This window comes from Equus przewalskii, chromosome 4 (genome assembly GCF_037783145.1).
Source record: "Equus przewalskii isolate Varuska chromosome 4, EquPr2, whole genome shotgun sequence".
NCBI classification, from domain to species: domain Eukaryota; kingdom Metazoa; phylum Chordata; class Mammalia; order Perissodactyla; family Equidae; genus Equus; species Equus przewalskii.
In genome coordinates, this window is record NC_091834.1 from 84,119,433 (window position 1) to 84,136,327 (window position 16,895).

A 16,895-nucleotide genomic window follows, 5' to 3' on the forward strand; every position below is an offset into this window, starting at 1 on the left:
GCATTTAATTGATATTTATTGACTTTCATTGGGTTCATGGAGTTATACCTGTTGTCAAATCATTAAAAAGACAGGATTCCTACTTTGCCTTTGGGGCATTTATAAGCTCTTTTCAACAGGAGAGGTTAACGGATAGTGAGTAGAAAGATCCACAAATATTTTTAGGAACTATCTATCTCAGAATAGGCTGGTTTTAGTTGAAAACTTTATTCTGCATAGCCAGGGATTCCTAGAGAAGGGAGATGGACTGAACCTATAGAGAAACTAGAAACTGCTCCTACAAGTTCTTCCAAGAGACCCTGAAAATAGTAAGGACCATTATTCTAGCTTCGTAGAAAATCAAAGACAAAGAAGTAGAACATGTCTGAAAAGGAATCAGCCCCAGAAAACTCACTATCTCATGTAGTCAGTGTTGGCATGTTTCAAAGCTCTTCTCCACCTTGTTGCCCATTACCCTCCCTTTTGAATTAATGTGAGACCTATTGGCCATTCTGATACTGTTAAATGTAGTATTCATTTATCAGTGTTATATTTTATGTTTCTAATTCAGTAAGCTAGAATATTTTCATTAAGCCAGAGTTTTGTCACCTCCTAAATAAAAATTACATTATTTTAATTTTCTTCTTTGTATCTTTTATTTCCAAATATTATATAATAAATATATATATTGCTTTTATATTTAAAAGTTACTTTGTGGTCTATAACTGCTTCTCTTCTGCATCATTCCAAAGACAAGGGAAAAAAAGGAAAAAAAACAAACCTCAATATAGGTGAAATTGGTTGGATAGCATGTAGTTGAGAAAATATGTATTTTATTGAAGTTTACTTTCTAGTCGTTAAATAGTTTCTCTAGGATAGAAACCAGGCTTTCTTTCAGAATGGGAAAACAAACATGAAAACAAAGGGGCTCAATCTAATCTCAAGGGAGAAACAAGAGAAGATTTTTCTGACTTAGTATTTTTTCCTCCTAGACTTAAAAGGACAACAGACATGATGTTTGGTGGAAAGCAGGTGGTAGTCTGTGGCTATGGAGAGGTAAGGTTTAACCAGCTTTAGAGCTTAAAGAAAGTACAGTCCTTCTTTTTCCCTTTGCATTTTTGCAGTTTTTTCTTAAGTTGATTTTCTGACTGTTCCAGTGCACTATTTGTGATATTCTTTTAGCTTGTGTTTTGATTATAAATCGTGAGTGTGGGTGTTCTTATTCACATGCATGTGCTAAGCAGGGACTGGGAGTTTGTTTATGAACTGCATTCATTTATTTGTTTTTCTTATTTTTCCCCAAGCATAAATCTATTCAGTGAAATTCTTTTTGGGGCAGAAAGAGGGGTACACTTTACCAGAAGCTTTGAGAAACTGTTTTCTCATTGACTTTCCTTTTTGTGTATACTTTCTCCCCTCTTCAGGTGGGGAAGGGGTGCTGTGCTGCCTTAAAAGCCATGGGCTCCATTGTGTATGTAACTGAGATTGACCCCATCTGTGCTCTTCAAGCCTGGTAAGCATGCAAAAGGAGACTTGCTTTTTCCTCTGCACTGCCATCTAACTGTGATCTTGTAGCTGCCTCCTAAGAATGGCCTGATGAATGCCACATTTTATCTTAGAGGGGCTCAGATCCTGAGAGAGACTGCCATTAACTGTAAGTGCTAGTGTTTCAAAGATCAAGAAGCTTTGCTCTGAGAGAGCAGAGACTATCAGAGAAACTAAAATTTAGAATTCCTGTGGAAATAGTAACAAAGGATGCCTTGAACCAGAGAACAAACAGCCCCTTACCTTTTCTCTCTGTAATGCTTCTCCCTTTGAAAACAGTGATTAAAAAAGAAATAGACTGGCATCAGACCCTTTCTGATGTGGTGCACTGATAAAAGCACTCCTAGAAATTCCCTCCCAAAATGTGTGACCTAAATCTAATCAAGAGGAAACATCAGACAAATCTAAATTAAGAGTAAAATCTGCTGAGTGAAGGGTATATAGGAGTTGTTTGTACTATTCTTATAATTCTTAAGTTTGAAATGATTCCAACATTAAAAGTTAAAAAAAAAAGAATAGTTCCTTTCCCATCTATAAAATGTCGGTAAACTTACCTATGTCAAAGAGTTGTGAAAGTTCAGTAAAATAATTATATAATTATTATGTTTGATTGTATATTATGTAATATATAATTATATAAAGTGTAGAGCTTCTGTCACATAATAAATATTCACTAAATGGTAGCTGTTATTAAAATCGTCTCTCAGCAAGATGGAAATACCACTGTTCCTGAAAACTACTGCAGAGTCCCAGTGTCTGTAGCCTGGATAATCCACTCAGTCTTTACTGTTAACCCTCCAGAGGAAGTAGCCAGGATAGAATGAAGCGTGGCATCAAGATTTTACCCTAACCATTTCCCCGCTATGCTATCGCTCCTCACGCATCCTAGCCATAAACCCAGATTTCCCCAGCAGAATTGTTGGTGTTCTCTGAGTCAGGGCTCTAGCACACAAAGGGATTATCACCATTCTGGTACTTTCAGGGTCTCTTAGAGAAACCTGAACATGTTTTAATACTGATTGAGGTACTGATTCAATTATCTTATAGACGTGAACTGATCACTTACTATATATTTGGTACTGTGCTGTGTGCTAAGGATGAATAAGATGAACAGATAAATGAGACAAGCTCCCTGCTTTTAGAAGCACATAGACAAATAACCACTGTGGAGTATAATAAGTCCTCTGATGAAGATAAACAGCACATGCTTCTGTAGGAACACAAAGGAGAAATATCTAAGCAAGAGGGCAGAGTATAAAGAGGTGTCAGCAAAGCTGGGTCTTGAAACTTGTGTAAGTGATTTCTTAGTTTCCAGTAAATTCCAGGTACAGGGAACAACATGTGCATAGTCACTGAGGAAGGAGACAGCACAGCAAATTTAAGAAGCTGGGTATTTTAATGTAGCTGGCTGATAGGATAAATTTGGGAGAGTGGTAATATCTGAGGTATTTTGCCAATGTAATCATGTATCAATATAAGTATTTGGGTCTTATCCTGAGATCAGGCAATCTCACTGAAGTATTTTAAGCAAGGAAATGACATGATGCAAATTGCATTTAGGGAAATCACTCTGCAAAATGAATTAGAGAGATGTAAACCTCAAAGCAATGAGATTGGGCCAGGGGCTACTGTAGTAATCTAGGCAAGAAATAATAAGATCTGAACATAAGCAATGGCAGCATGTATGGAGAGGAGGGAAGAGATTCAAGAGATTTTAAGAAATTAAGGAAAAAGAATCAACCAGATATGGTGACAACTTCAATTAAGGAGAAGTAGTAGGCTAGGACATTCTGGTTTATTTGGCTCATAAAGTTGAGTGAACAGTAGTGCTATTGATCCAGATAGAAAATATAGAAGAAGAAATAGAGTTGGAGGGTGCAGAGAAGATATTATTTCCAAACGTAGTAAGTTTGGGATCCTTGTGGTACATCCAGGAGGAGCTATCCAGTGGGTAATTTGATCCATGGCTCTGAAGTTTTGGAGAGATCTAAACTGAAGACATATGTGCAAATCAGCCACCTATAAGGAGTCATTTACAGCCAAGAGAAGGGTACGGACAAGTGCTGAAAGAATAGAGAAAAGAGTACTCTACAGAGTACTAACATTTAAAGTTGACTGAGATCAAGAAGAAGTAATCAGAAAAGTAGGAAAACCAGGAGAAAACAATATCAAGGACTTTAAGAAGGCAAATAATGTTTAATGTAGCAGTGGAAATCAAGTAATATAAGAGTCTACGAAAAAATTTTTATTTTTTTTTTTACATTCAAGAGATCATTGATCTTGGGGAGAGCAGTTTCTGTGATGAAATGGCACTTTCTAAAAACTTGGTTGAGGAATTTCATGGTTAACTCTGGTTCATTACTATCAGGAAGAATTAGGTTCCAGTGATGCAAAAGAACCTTTTATTTCTGTATGAAGTAAGGAAATGGTGTGAATTTTTCTCTGCTAGAAATAGTCCGGTTATATCAAGAAGTGACAACGTAGGTACTAAAGTACCTTGGTAATAGCTTTTGACGTTCTGTGGCAAAAGGCTCCCTAGCTGTCTATTTAGGTTAATTGATCATGCTTTATTTCTACAGTATGGATGGATTTCGATTGGTGAAATTAAATGAAGTCATCCGACAAGTGGATATTGTTATTACCTGTACAGGTATGATTATCACATATAAAATGGGGTGGCACTTGGAGATGCTTACATGGAACAAGTGAAAAATGACTGGAAATGTTCTGAACAAAACCAAACTCTAAAAGCCAGAGATAGTAGTCCGCAAAACCAGTCAGTCTTTCACATTCTTCCTGCCTCTTTAGAGCTCTGATCAAAAGTATACCATTAGGTCATCCCCAGGGGAAAATTTCTCTCCATCCCTTTTAACTCTTCTATATTTCCATACATCCTCAGCTGCCAAGGAGATGGCTAAAGATGAGTTTTATTTGGGAAGTCAGATCTTAAACTTGTACATTTGATTTTTTATTTTACCTCCAAAAGTGATGTATATTTCTCTCTAGTCCCTATAATTAAAGCAAGGCTAGAGCAAAATTCTTCATAGTTAGAGAAAGTGGGAATGGTGAGAGGTAGATTTTGAGTTTTAGAGAGGAATATGCAGATATGATTAATTTCCTTGGACTGAGATACTTATTTTGTCTTTATGGTATAACCATAAACCATTGGAATATTGGTTTTCTTTTATAGTTCTATTTTAAAGGAAGAAAATCAGAATATTTGAGAGTAAAAATATATTTGTAGCTTTAGGGAAAGCTGGGGGCAGAGAAGAGAGACCATAAGAAACTGTTCTTGCTTCATATTTTTTAAAGAGCTATTTTTTCAGCCATTTTAAGTGTACAATTCAGTGTTTTCTAGCAGATTCCCAGGATCATACACCCATCACCACAATCCAATTTGTTTTATCAAGATATAATTCCCATACCATAAAATTCAGTCTTTTAAAGTATAAAGTTCAGTGGTTTTAGTAAAGTTGTGCAACGTCCCATTATCTAATTTTAGAACATTTTCATCATCCAAAAAGAAACCCCATACGATTAGCAGTCACTCCTCATTCTACTCTCCACCTTTCCCAAGCCCTAGGCAACTGATAGTTTCTCTGTCTTTAGATTTGCCTGTTCTAGACATTTCATGTAAACGGAATCATGCTTGTGGTCATTTGCGACTGGCTTGTTTTACTTACCATAATGTTTTCAAGGTTCATTCATGTTATAGCATGTATCAATATTTCATTCCTCTTTATTGCTGAATAATATTCCATTTTAAGGTTATAGCACATTTTATTTATCCATTCATCAGGTGATGGACACTTGGGTTGTTTTCACTTCTTGGCTAGTATGAATAATGCTGCTGTGAACATTGTGTACAAGTTTTTCTGTAAACATGTTTTCACTTCTCTTGGGCATATACCTAGAAGTGGAATTGCTGGATCATATGGTAACTCTACTTTTAACTTTTTTTTTGAGGAGGATTAGCCCTGAGCTAACCACTGCCAATCCTCTTCTTTTTGCTGAGGAGGACTGGCCCTGAGCTAACATCCATGCCCATCTTCCTCTACTTTGTATGTGGGAGGCCTACCACAGCATGGCTTGTCAAGCGGTGCCACGTCTGCACCCAGGATCTGAACCTGCGAACCCCGGGCTGCCGAAGCAGAACGTGTGCACTTAACCACTGCACCACCGGGCCACCCCATACTTTTAACATTTTGAGGAATTGCCAAACTTTTCCAAAGTGACTGCGCCATTTTACAATCCCACCAACAATGCATGAGAATTACAATTTCTCAGCATCCTTGGTAACACTTACTATGGTCTGTCTTTTTGATTATATCCGTTCTAGTGGGTGTGAAGTAGTATCTCATTGTGGTTTTGATTTGCATTTCCCTAATGACTAATGATGCTGAGTGTCTTTTCATGTGCATGTTGGCACATCTTCTTTTATATATCTTCTTTTGAGAAATGTCTATTCATATCCTTTACTCATTTTTAAATTGGGTTATTTGTCTTTTTATTGTTGAGTTGTAAGAGTTCTTTATAAATTTTGCATACAAGTCCCTTATCAGATATATGACTTGCAAATATTTTGTCTCATTTTGTGGGTTGTCTTTTCACTTTCTTGGTGATATCATTTGTAACACGAAAGTTTTTAATTTTCATGTAGTCTGGTTTATTTTTTCTTTTGTTGCTTGTGCTTTAGGTATTATATCTAAGAAATCATTGCCTAACCCAAGGTCACAAAGATTTATTCCTATGTTCTGCTAAGATTTTTATAGTTTTAGCTCTTACATTTAGGTGTCTGATCCATTTCAAGTTAAATTTACATATGGTGTGAGGTAGGGGTCCAATTTCATTCCTTTTCATGTGGATATCTCTTCTGTTTTTAAGGTAACAAGAATGTGGTAACCAGAGAGCACTTGGATCGCATGAAGAATAGCTGCATCGTTTGTAACATGGGACATTCCAACACGGAGATTGATGTGGTAAGATCAAGTGACTCATAATGGGGGCTTTTTTCCCTCTCCTTCACAAGAAACATAAACTGGAAGAGGAAAGAGAAGGGTTAGCAGCCATCTTAAACATGACTATTCCGGCAGAGCTGTCCACAGTCTGTTCACTTACTAGCCTTGTGGGCTGTGCTTGTAGATTCTGTAAAGCTTCTTCATCTAAACTTAATTGTTTCAAATGGTTGTTTTCTTCTGCGCAAGCTTGATATCTACTTATACTGTAAGCCATTTTATCTTTCTGTTTAGGATTAAGAGCTGGGTACGCTCAAAGCTACAAAAAGCACACAACAAATGTGAGTCAGTATGGTAGTCAGTATTTTGGGGATGTTTAATTTTACCATAAAGGTGAGAGAAGTAGGTTGGTCCAAGGAAACAAGTCAAAGGAGAGAAATCTATGGGCTATGTTGAGAACATTGCTTAAGATTGACTGTGACTGTCAAATACGGTGGTTTCTGTTTTCTCTCTCTCTTTCACTGGGCTAGGTCTCCCCTTAACATATTTTCTAAACTATAGTAATTGGGTGTGTAGGTGTCACAATTATTTCAATAGCATGTGTTCCTCAAACCTGGAAAATCTATCACTTTGCTTCCTAATTTGATTATATTCACCCTAAAATTTTCCAATCCAGCGTAACACTTGGTCCTACTAAGTTGCCCAAGTAATAGTTAATAGAAGTGTTATTTATTTCTTTTCAGACTTATCAAAGTATCTCTCAGTGTGACTTTCTGGTTTTAAAATTTTATGGCATTTTTCTGGCACAACTGTATTTCTGTCTGGGTAAATGGCTCAAGCAAAGCATGCTTTCATCTCCACTGAGGGCTGCTCTGATTGAGCTTCAGCATTGCCAGGTAAGGATCGGTTGATATACTGAGAACCTATTGGATAATATCTATTTTAAATGGTTTCTCTTTTTAACTCTGTGCTCTATTCTTCTGTTATTAAAAATAGCTGGAAAAACAACCTACCAAAGCCTATTTCTACCCTTGAGGTTTCTGAGTGGCATGACTCCATTATTCTGTCTTACCATGTTTTGCTTATAATGAATAATTTAGTTGGTTCTTTTGTTTTTTTGGTTAAGTTACACTTATTTGCCATACTGCCCCTTTACTAAATGATCAAAGATACTAATATTTCTTAAACTGTCTAGAACATGATTGTCCTTTTATGGATTAATCTGCTTATAGAGCCCCCACATGGGAAAAGCTTAAAGGGAAATAGTCATGCTTTGAGCCCTAAAGAGAAATCTTCTCAGTAAGGGAAAGGGGAAGGAATTTTCCCTCCTAAACCCTCAAGAAACTCTAAAATAAAAATAATTCCAAATGCAATCATGTAATTTTCACATTTTTACTTTATCTCATTTCACCCTCTTGACCACCCCACAAGGCATTACTCTTATTCCTGATTTTCAGTTGGGAAACTAAGAAGTCAAGTACATTGTTCAGTCATATCCATTGATTCAAAAATAAAATTGGAGCACAGAATCCAGGTTTTTTGATTTCTAGTTCGGTTTTTGTTTTGTTTGCCTGTATGTTGTACTATTATCTCCTCATACTTTCTAGATTAACTTCAAATTGTGATGGTAATCTCTCCTCCAAAGGCAGCCCAGACATAAGTAATCTCTCAGGATAAAAGCCAGGAGAGTCTTTACCTTCAATCATAAGTATTTATTGTGTGATTGTTATATGCCAGGTGCAGTTCTGGATGCTTGGCGTCACTGCACAAAACAGGCAAAAATTCCTGCCCTCATGGAGCTTACATTTTAATGAAAAGAAAGACAATAAGCATAATAATAGTAAAATTTACTTCTTTTTTTAGAAGGTGAAAGCACTTTAGCAAAAAGAAGCAGCAGAGCATGGTAAGGGGAATCAAGAGTTCTGGGTTGTAATTTTAAGTAGAGAGATCAAGGTATAAGCTTCATGAAGAAGGTAATGTTTGAGCAGACCTAAAGGAATTAGCCATGTGGATTTTTAGGTAAAGAGCATTTCAAGATGAGAGAACAGCTGGAGCAAATGCTCAAAGGTGGGGGTGTGCCTAGTCCGTTTGAGGATCAACAATGAGGGCAGCGTGGTTGGAGCAGAATGAGCATGGGACAGGGAGGAGTGGAAGATGAGGTCAGAGAGGTAATGGGTCAGATCTTATGTGGCCTCATAGGCCATTGTAAGAACTCCTGATTATGTTCTGAGAAAAATAGGGAGCCTGTGTAGGATTTATAACAATCTAACTTCTGTTTTAAAAGGATAACTTTTATTTTAAAAGGATCACCCTGGCTGCTGTGTTGAGACTAGACCTAGTTTTGCAGGTATTGCTAGATACCCCCAGTATCTGCTGCTGGTACTAGCCAAGAGGCCGTCTCTCAAACGTCTTTGTGTTCTTCTTAGTAGAAGGTATATGACTACACTAAATGGTCCATAAAGGGAGACGCTTAGAAGGGCTTTGGAAAAGTTAAATTACTCAGCCTTTGATGATAGTGTCACAGGGCATGTAAAATGAAATTTAAGGAAATAGCAAACTCAACTAATTATTGAAACCAGAATGTTCATTCACTATTTAGCCTAATTGTATTGAATACTTGCTCTGCTCTGTGCCGAGTACTAATTGGCTGAAGAAAGAGCAGTGAACAATATGCCTGCTCTCCTGAGCTTATATTCGAGTGTGGGAGACAAACAATAACCAAATAGTTATTGTCAGTTAGTGCCTAGTATTGAAGAAAAACAGCAAGGTGAGGACTTGAGGATGTTATTTTAGTTAGGGTGATCAGGGAAGGTGTCTTTGAAGGAGATAACATTTGAACAAAAACCTGAATGAATTGAAGGAGCAAGCCATCTGAGCATTCTATTCAGAGAGAATGGTAAAAGGTAAAAGATCCTAGGTAGAAACGTGCATAATGTGTTTGAGAAACAGAAAAGATGCCATTGTGGCAAGAACAGGATGGGCAAGGGCATGAGGATGAGGCAGCTCAAAGAGGTAGTGGGTTATATAGAGTTTTGTAAGTGATGGTAAGGACTTTAGATTTTATTCTCGATACAGGCAAGCCATTGGAAGGTTTTGAGCATGTGGCTGACAAAATCTGACATATGTTTTAAAAGATTACTCTAGCTGTTGTATAAAGAAGACACTTTTGGAGCTTGAGTAGTCATAAGGACAACAGGAGGCTCTTTCAGTATTTCCAGTGATAGAAGGTGGTAGGTTGGATTAGATGGGTAAGCAATGGAGGTGATAAGAAGTGCTATACTGTATTGTGAAGGTTGTAACTAATGGGATTTGCTCAAAGGATTGGATGCAGAGTGTGAGAAAGAGAGGAGAATCACTATAAGTCTACTCAGTGGAACTGCAAAGGAGAATGATTCCATAAGTTTTTAGCCAGATATTTTAAGTAATCTAAAATTTGGTGGGGTTTTTTGGTAGGAATTTATAGTTTCACCTGACCCTGAGATGTTGACTGCTGCATTTTTAGGAAGGAATAGCTCATCAAAAGAGTTGGTCATTTAGAAAGCTGCATTTTTTTCTGAGAACTATTAATGCTGTGAATACTTAGGGAAGCTGTGATAGGGATTGTGCTCTTAGCTGCCCTTTGGCCATGTCTTTTTCTCACATATTTCCTTTCTCTTGAAAACAGACCTGCTTACCCATATGCATCAGATAGACAGCCTGAATGATTGTAAGCTTCACAATTCAAGTGGTTAAACCATTATGTACACATGCTTTAAAAGTTTTTGCCAGCCAAAGAATTACAACCTGAGACTTGCTATTGACAGTATTTTGCGGGACTGGAACCACAGTTCTTTTCCCTGAAAAAAACTTATGTGCACTGTTCAAAATCAAATAATACCTATTTGTGCAAGTATAATAACTGGCTAATTTACAGTGGGATGTACACCTATTTTGGGAAGGTAACCTGCATAGGGAACCTTTTTCCTGGTAGATTGCTTAGTGCTTGTAAATCCACAGAAAATACAACTGGATGTCTTTAAGAGAAATCCCTGTAAAACTATGCTGGCCATAGGAAACCCTTCTCTTGAGGAGTCTAACTGCCAAAGAGACTTTTTGGGGGGAAGGGGAGTGGGGTGAGGAAGACTGGCCCTGAGCTAACACCTGTTGCCAATCTTCCTCTTTTTGCTTGAAGGAAGAGTGGTCCTGAGCTACCATATGTGCCCTTCTTCCTCTATTCTGCATGTGGGTTGCCACCACGGCATGGCTGATGAGTAGGTGTAAGTCTGTGCCCGGGATCCAAACCCACGTTGCTGAAGTGGAGTGTGTCGAACTCAACCACTACACCACTGGGCTGGCACCTCAAATAGACTTTAATAGGTTATTTGGGCTGCCTGGACAGTGCTAGAGATAATTTAATCGAATTTCTCTTCAAACCTATTTTAAACTGACCCTCAGGTCTTTTGCTTGCATCGTAGCCATTCCAGTGCCCTGGTAAACTGCCTCTCCTAAGCACTGATCATTTTATGATGTTCATAAGAAGTGTCCTTTCCTTGATTCCACCAAATCTTTTTTCCCATGGAATACTTCCTAAGACAGGAGTCTCTTGTTATCATGGTGTTCGCTCTTGACTCCCAATCACCAAGAATCCTTGTCCTCTGGAAGATTAGGCTTGTGAGACACCCAGAACTTCAAATACTTTAAAGTCCCATCATCTCAATAAAAAAAATGCCAGTGTCACCAAGGAGTATCTCTCGACTCTATGTGGTTATTGCCCTCTGTGGTGACATTTCTAAAGTCTTAGGGATTTACCTTCTATATGCTTAACTTCCCAAAATGGTCTGTTTGCTTAAATTCTTTTTAATTCTATTTACAGTAATTATTTATAAAATTTGTTTTTAAAATTTGAATCTTAAAGTAATACTTGCTTAGTTAAAAATTTTAATCAATATAAATGTATTTAAAGTAAGAAGTAAAAAATTTATAAGTCTGCTGTTCAAGGTGACAGACTTTCCATCCTAGAACCGTGACCCAGTTTGTAACCTTTTGGAGAAGGCTACAGCACTGGTAAAATGCTGCTATGACTTACTGATGCCGCCATTTGGCCACATTTTGTCACTATGCCAACGGGAGCGGTTCCTCCAATTCCTGCTGAGATCCCTACAGCTATTCAGAGCTTGAAAAGAATAGTCAGTAGTGCTCAAACTGGTAGCTTTAAAGAGCTCACAGTTAAGGAAGGTCTGCTGAATGTTTTGATGGCTACTGAGGTGTGGTTGTGGTTTTGTGTTGGTGAGATCATAGGGAAATGAGGCATCATTGGCTATAATATTTGAAGACCGATCTTTAACATCTGTTTTTATTGGGTTTATTATTTGAGTGTTCTTGGACCATGTGTGATCATACTGGTATTTGAATAAAATAAGATGATGTGTCAAAAAAATTTACAAAATTGAGGTTATTGTATATTGTTCTGCAACTTGATTTTTTCACTTAACAATAATGATTGGTTTCCACGTTAACACATATAGATCTTTTTTTTAGAGTTGCATAATATTCCATTGTGTGTAATTATCCTAATTTATTTAGCTATTCCCTTGTTGATTTACATTTTTTTGCTGTTACAGATAATGCTGGATTGAACATGCTTGGGCACTTATATTTCTGAGCTTGAGCAAGTGTTTCTATAGGATAGAGCCCTAAAAGTAAAAATGATTGGTCAAAAATTAGGTACATATAAAATTTTGTTAGCTACTTCTAAAATGCCCTCTAGAAAGGTTGAACCAATTTATGAAACTTGACATCTTAAAAAATTTTGTCTTTCCTGTATACCTAATAAAGAAATGGTCCAGACCAATGATACAGTGTGGAATATATGGAAATATAATTATGTCTATATTTCCCATTAGATTGGTAATGAAAAGAAGATACAGTCCTTGTCCATAAAAAGCTCACAGTCTAGTAGAGCAGTCCACAGTCTTATGTATAGCAGTGTTCTTTACTACAATGTCTGGAATATAGTATGTACTTAGTAAATGATTATTGTGTAACTAAAATGTTTCTCTTGATTTGTCTGAAATCTACTATTTGGCAGAACTTCTCAGTTTTACTAACTTGAGCCAATGGGTGGTCTTAGAAGGCAGACTCCCTTTCTATTTTAGGCATTGCCTGTTGGAAGAAGGAAGTTACTGCCTTAAGTCTAAACCCTGTGACTGTTATTTGATTGCTGCTGTTAATAAACTTAACATTTCTTCTCTTGTTCTCGGAATATACAATATACAGAAATGGAAGGAGGGTGAGCCACTGGGAGCTTTACTCTACCGTTAAGCATTCCTCTAAAGACTACCTCACATTTGCACTTAGGTCACAAAGCTTCTGTAACTTTAGGGTGAACCACCATCATTGAGAAGGTGGAACCTGGGACAATGGGACATGAGGGCAGAACCTTGGGCCCCAGCATGCTATGTTTGGGACATTCAGCCTTCTCTAACTAATCTCACTCAGCTCTGCTCCTCCTTTTCTCTGTGTCTTCAGCACTTACGTATTCAGTTTGCACTGTATTAATTTGCACTTATTTGCATGTTGCTTTGTAAGTATTTTAAAGGCTTTTTTTCCCATCACATATGTATTGTTTTGTGTCCCCAACTAAAGTATGAGCTTTTTGAAGGCAGAAACCATGCCTTTGGTTTCTTTTGTATTTCCCATAGCACCTTTTACTGTGCTCAGCAGAGAGTGGGCGTACAGTATATGTTGTGGAATGACAACCTGAGTGATCCCTCCCTGGCTGGGCCTAAGATTAAATTCCCTGAAATGGAACAGTCCTAAACAACCCAGGACAGGTATTCTTATCTGGCATGTTGATTGCTCCTTTCAACTTGCTGTTTGAAATGGCTCCGTTCAACATCTTTCCATCCACAAAGTGGGACTTGGCATGGCTGATGATGTGCTTGCTGTATGTATTCCAGGCGAGTCTACGGACACCAGAACTGACCTGGGAGCGAGTGAGATCCCAGGTTGACCATGTAATATGGCCTGATGGCAAGAGGATAGTATTGCTGGCAGAGGTAAGACCTGAGGCTGGTAAGAGAGATTTACCCCTGACAGGAGAGACCGGAATACCCAAGTCCCTTCCGCCTCATGTCCTCTTATACTTTCAACTCCTCTCGAGCACAAGTTTAAATACTTTTCCAATGGATTTTACATCTAACTGTGAAAGGTTTTTTCATTCAGCAATTAAGAAACTATTTTGGTTCCCCACTTTTCACCAATTATCCTGTCTCTCCATGTCATTCTACAGCTTGAGTCAGATAATGACTATTACTGTGGAAGGAATTAATGGATAGAACCAATGCCATTTTGAGTGATGCTTACAAAGAGATAATGTCATTTGTGGGATGGCTTAATCAGTAAGCACAAAGTAGATATTCCTGACTGTAACTAAGACTATCTTAGGCAAGCTCTAGGAAGGTCATGTCTTTGCTGATAGGTTTCCTGTTTTTGAGTGTCCATTCCCCTGAATTGAGCCAGACATGTAGTAGGTACCTCGCTGTATATTGATTGTGTGGTCGCTATTTCCCCATCCTGGCGTCTTCTAGCTCAGAATTAACTCTTGACTTTCATTCCACTTAGCCTTCCAAGTCAATGTTTAGCCACTTTCCCTTTCTTGAAAGCTTCTCTTCCCTAGCCCTAGATTCCTCACAGCTATAATGATGCCCCCTGTTCTTACCTTGACACTTTCTCTTCTTCAAGAAAAGATACCAAAATAAAAAGGACAATAATAATACTTTTCTGGCGTTTTGATTTTCAGGCAGCTTTCTTTCCTTTTTTTTTTTTTTAATTAAGGAAATATGAAAAGTAAAAGATGTACTGTTCATCTAGGGGCCCTTAAATTTATGTTTGAGTATCTTACTGTTCTCTTCACCTTTCCTCACCTTATCTCACCTTCTCAAGTACTTTAGGGCATCTGTAAAGGAAGTGAATTATTTCTTCACAAGAAAGTAGTGTGTACGAGGAGGGGATGGACACGTTGCTAAATATTCATTAATTGCTTTGATGTCAGCCAGCTATCTGGTGACTTATTTCTAGTTGCCTTGGGAGGTCCCATCTAGTAACACTGGTGAAAAAAGCAAGCACCACAGACCACAGTTGTTTTTGGCTACTATGGTTGAGCAAAAAAGGTAGTCAAGCTTCCTAGAAAACAAAGTAGGAAAGGATGGCATTGGAGATAGTTTCTAGTTCTTGTACTTTCTGAAGCACCCACTAGAAATAAAAGGCTATCCCTGAATTCAGAAGAACCAAATTGAGGAGGAAGCAGAGAAGTCATCACAGCTTCCTAAGTCCAAAAATATCTCCCCTCACAATCTGGAGAGATTGTCCTTGGATTTGACTAGATCCTTGTTTAGGACAGTCTTTCAAAGAAATGCTGATACCTCAGAAGGAAGGTGTTCTGCAGTAGAAAGTATAAAATTGAGGAGAAATATATCCTTCCTTGGCATAAGCCTCAGTATCACATGTCTCTGTTCCTTTTTACATAATCCCAGAGATCTTTTATATTATTACCTTAATCAAATTTTTCAAGAATATATTTTCACTTAAATGTCAATCAATTAATTCCTATTAATTGAACACCTACTTTTCCATCAATGTTAGTTGGAAAGTGTTTGGAAAATGGCAGTTGGGCTCTTCCCTCATTTCTCAAAGGCCAGTCTTTGTCCTAACCCATTTGTGTCTTAACTCTTCCTCTCTAGGGCCGTCTGCTGAACCTAAGCTGCTCCACAGTGCCTACATTTGTGCTCTCAATCACTGCTACTACTCAGGTAAGCCCTCCAGAATGGGAAAGCAGTGGGCTCGAGAGGGTCATTAGACCATCAGGGTTTCACCTGATAATGGGGTAGACTGCTGTGAATGGCATGTCAGCATCCATCTCTCTGCTTTTCTAGGCTCTTGCCTTGATAGAGCTTTACAATGCTCCTGAGGGTCGCTATAAGCAGGATGTCTACCTGTTGCCCAAGAAAATGGGTAAGCATGCATTCTTCCATGACCATCCTTACCAAAGTAGTTCAGAGTTAGAGGCTAAATGAAGTTTAGGGGCATTATATTTCTTATGGAAAGAAAAAGATGTCTTTATCTTGTAAAGTAGTGGCTAAGATTCCTAGGTTCCATTCCCAGTTGATTTATCAAGTTTTCCACATGGGTTGCTTTTGTGAAGTCATGACATTTTGCTGTGATTTAGTTTACCTGCCTGTGAATTTTAAGGATTTTCTCTCTTAAAGTATCTTGTATGCAAGAATCTCAAAGGAGAAAAAAGTCTTCTCCCGACAGACAGGAATCATTTCCTACCTTGTGACATCTAACTCTAGGCTGCTAAATAGCCCCTACCAAACTTTTCTCAGACCAGGCAAGACTGCATCTTCTAACTCTGACCCCATTGTTTCAGGCCAAAGAAAGACTCTGACTAGCTTCTTTTGAAAGTTTAGTTATATGGGTGTTTTGTATAAGAGAAACATTTTGTTGTTAGTGCCATGGAGTAGATTCTGACTCCTAGTGACCCTGTGTACAGCAGAGCAGAACGCTTTTCTCTCTTTTTGCACCATCCTCTCATCTTCCAGTGCTATATCAGATAATGTTCTGCTGCTGTTCATAGCGTTTTCATGGCCAGTTTTTTCAAGTGGGTGGCCAGGGCCTTCTTTCTAGTCTGTCTTAGTCTGGAAACCCCACTGAAACCTGTCTACCATGGGTGACCCTGCTGGTATTTGAAATACCAGCATCATGGCTTCCAGCATCCTAGCAACACACAGCTGCCACAGTACAACAACCGACAGTTGAGTGGTGTGGGTCCCTGCCTGAGAAATGAAATCAGGCCATGGTGATGAGAGCGCCGAATCTGAACCACCACACCACCAGGGCTGGCTGATAAGAGAAACATTAAACTATCTTAAATTTTTAAAGAACCTGCCTCCAGCACCTGAACTGATACAGGGCATTTGTAAACTCCTGAGGCAAAGATCAGGGAATAAATCACCTTCTGATTTTGTTTTGCTTTAGCACTAGATGCATAGCAACTATTAGAAATTGACTTATTTTCCCTTTAATATATCCTTTGGAAGGATGTAAAAGAAATAGAACAGTGCGTATTCTGACTGGATGTATAATGAAGTTAGGGAAAGCAAACAAATACATAGGAAATAACATAAAATTCTGAATAAGTAGTATATATTCAGGTAAGAGAATGTAAACAGAAACCCGTAAGAACTGAGGTACTAAAAGCCAAACAAATGGTGTAATATCCTTGTTAGTCATTTCTTTCAGATTTCCCAAGGTGTTAGTTTTTCTGAGTGACCCCAAGCATAGAGGCCAAGGCAGAACCAATGCTGGAACTTCCCATCTTTTAGTCCTCCTGCTGTCCCATCCTTTCGTTTAGACTCTAAGGCTTATTGCTTCTTT

The 16,895-nt window shown here is 38.1% G+C and overlaps 1 protein-coding gene and 1 pseudogene across 23 annotated transcripts in view; both read left to right on the forward strand.

Annotated features, from left to right (window-relative positions):
- The window catches only part of AHCYL2 (adenosylhomocysteinase like 2), a 168,791-nt gene that overhangs the window by 147,796 nt on the left and 4,100 nt on the right, over positions 1-16,895 (forward strand). For 14 of the 23 annotated variants that reach the window (XM_070616573.1, XM_070616562.1, XM_070616569.1 and 11 more), the window contains 7 exons: positions 972-1,035; positions 1,404-1,492; positions 4,104-4,174; positions 6,409-6,503; positions 13,418-13,516; positions 15,200-15,268; positions 15,392-15,470. In XM_070616573.1, coding sequence (XP_070472674.1) covers positions 972-1,035; positions 1,404-1,492; positions 4,104-4,174; positions 6,409-6,503; positions 13,418-13,516; positions 15,200-15,268; positions 15,392-15,470 — 566 coding nt within the window. Of the gene's footprint in view, positions 1-971; positions 1,036-1,403; positions 1,493-4,103; positions 4,175-6,408; positions 6,504-7,222; positions 7,376-13,159; positions 13,292-13,417; positions 13,517-15,199; positions 15,269-15,391; positions 15,471-16,895 lie in introns of all 23 variants that reach the window. The other 9 variants (XM_070616559.1, XM_070616558.1, XM_070616555.1 and 6 more) reach the window with 2 other exon arrangements.
- On the forward strand, positions 8,612-11,940 carry LOC103546479 (ATP synthase subunit g, mitochondrial pseudogene; annotated as a pseudogene).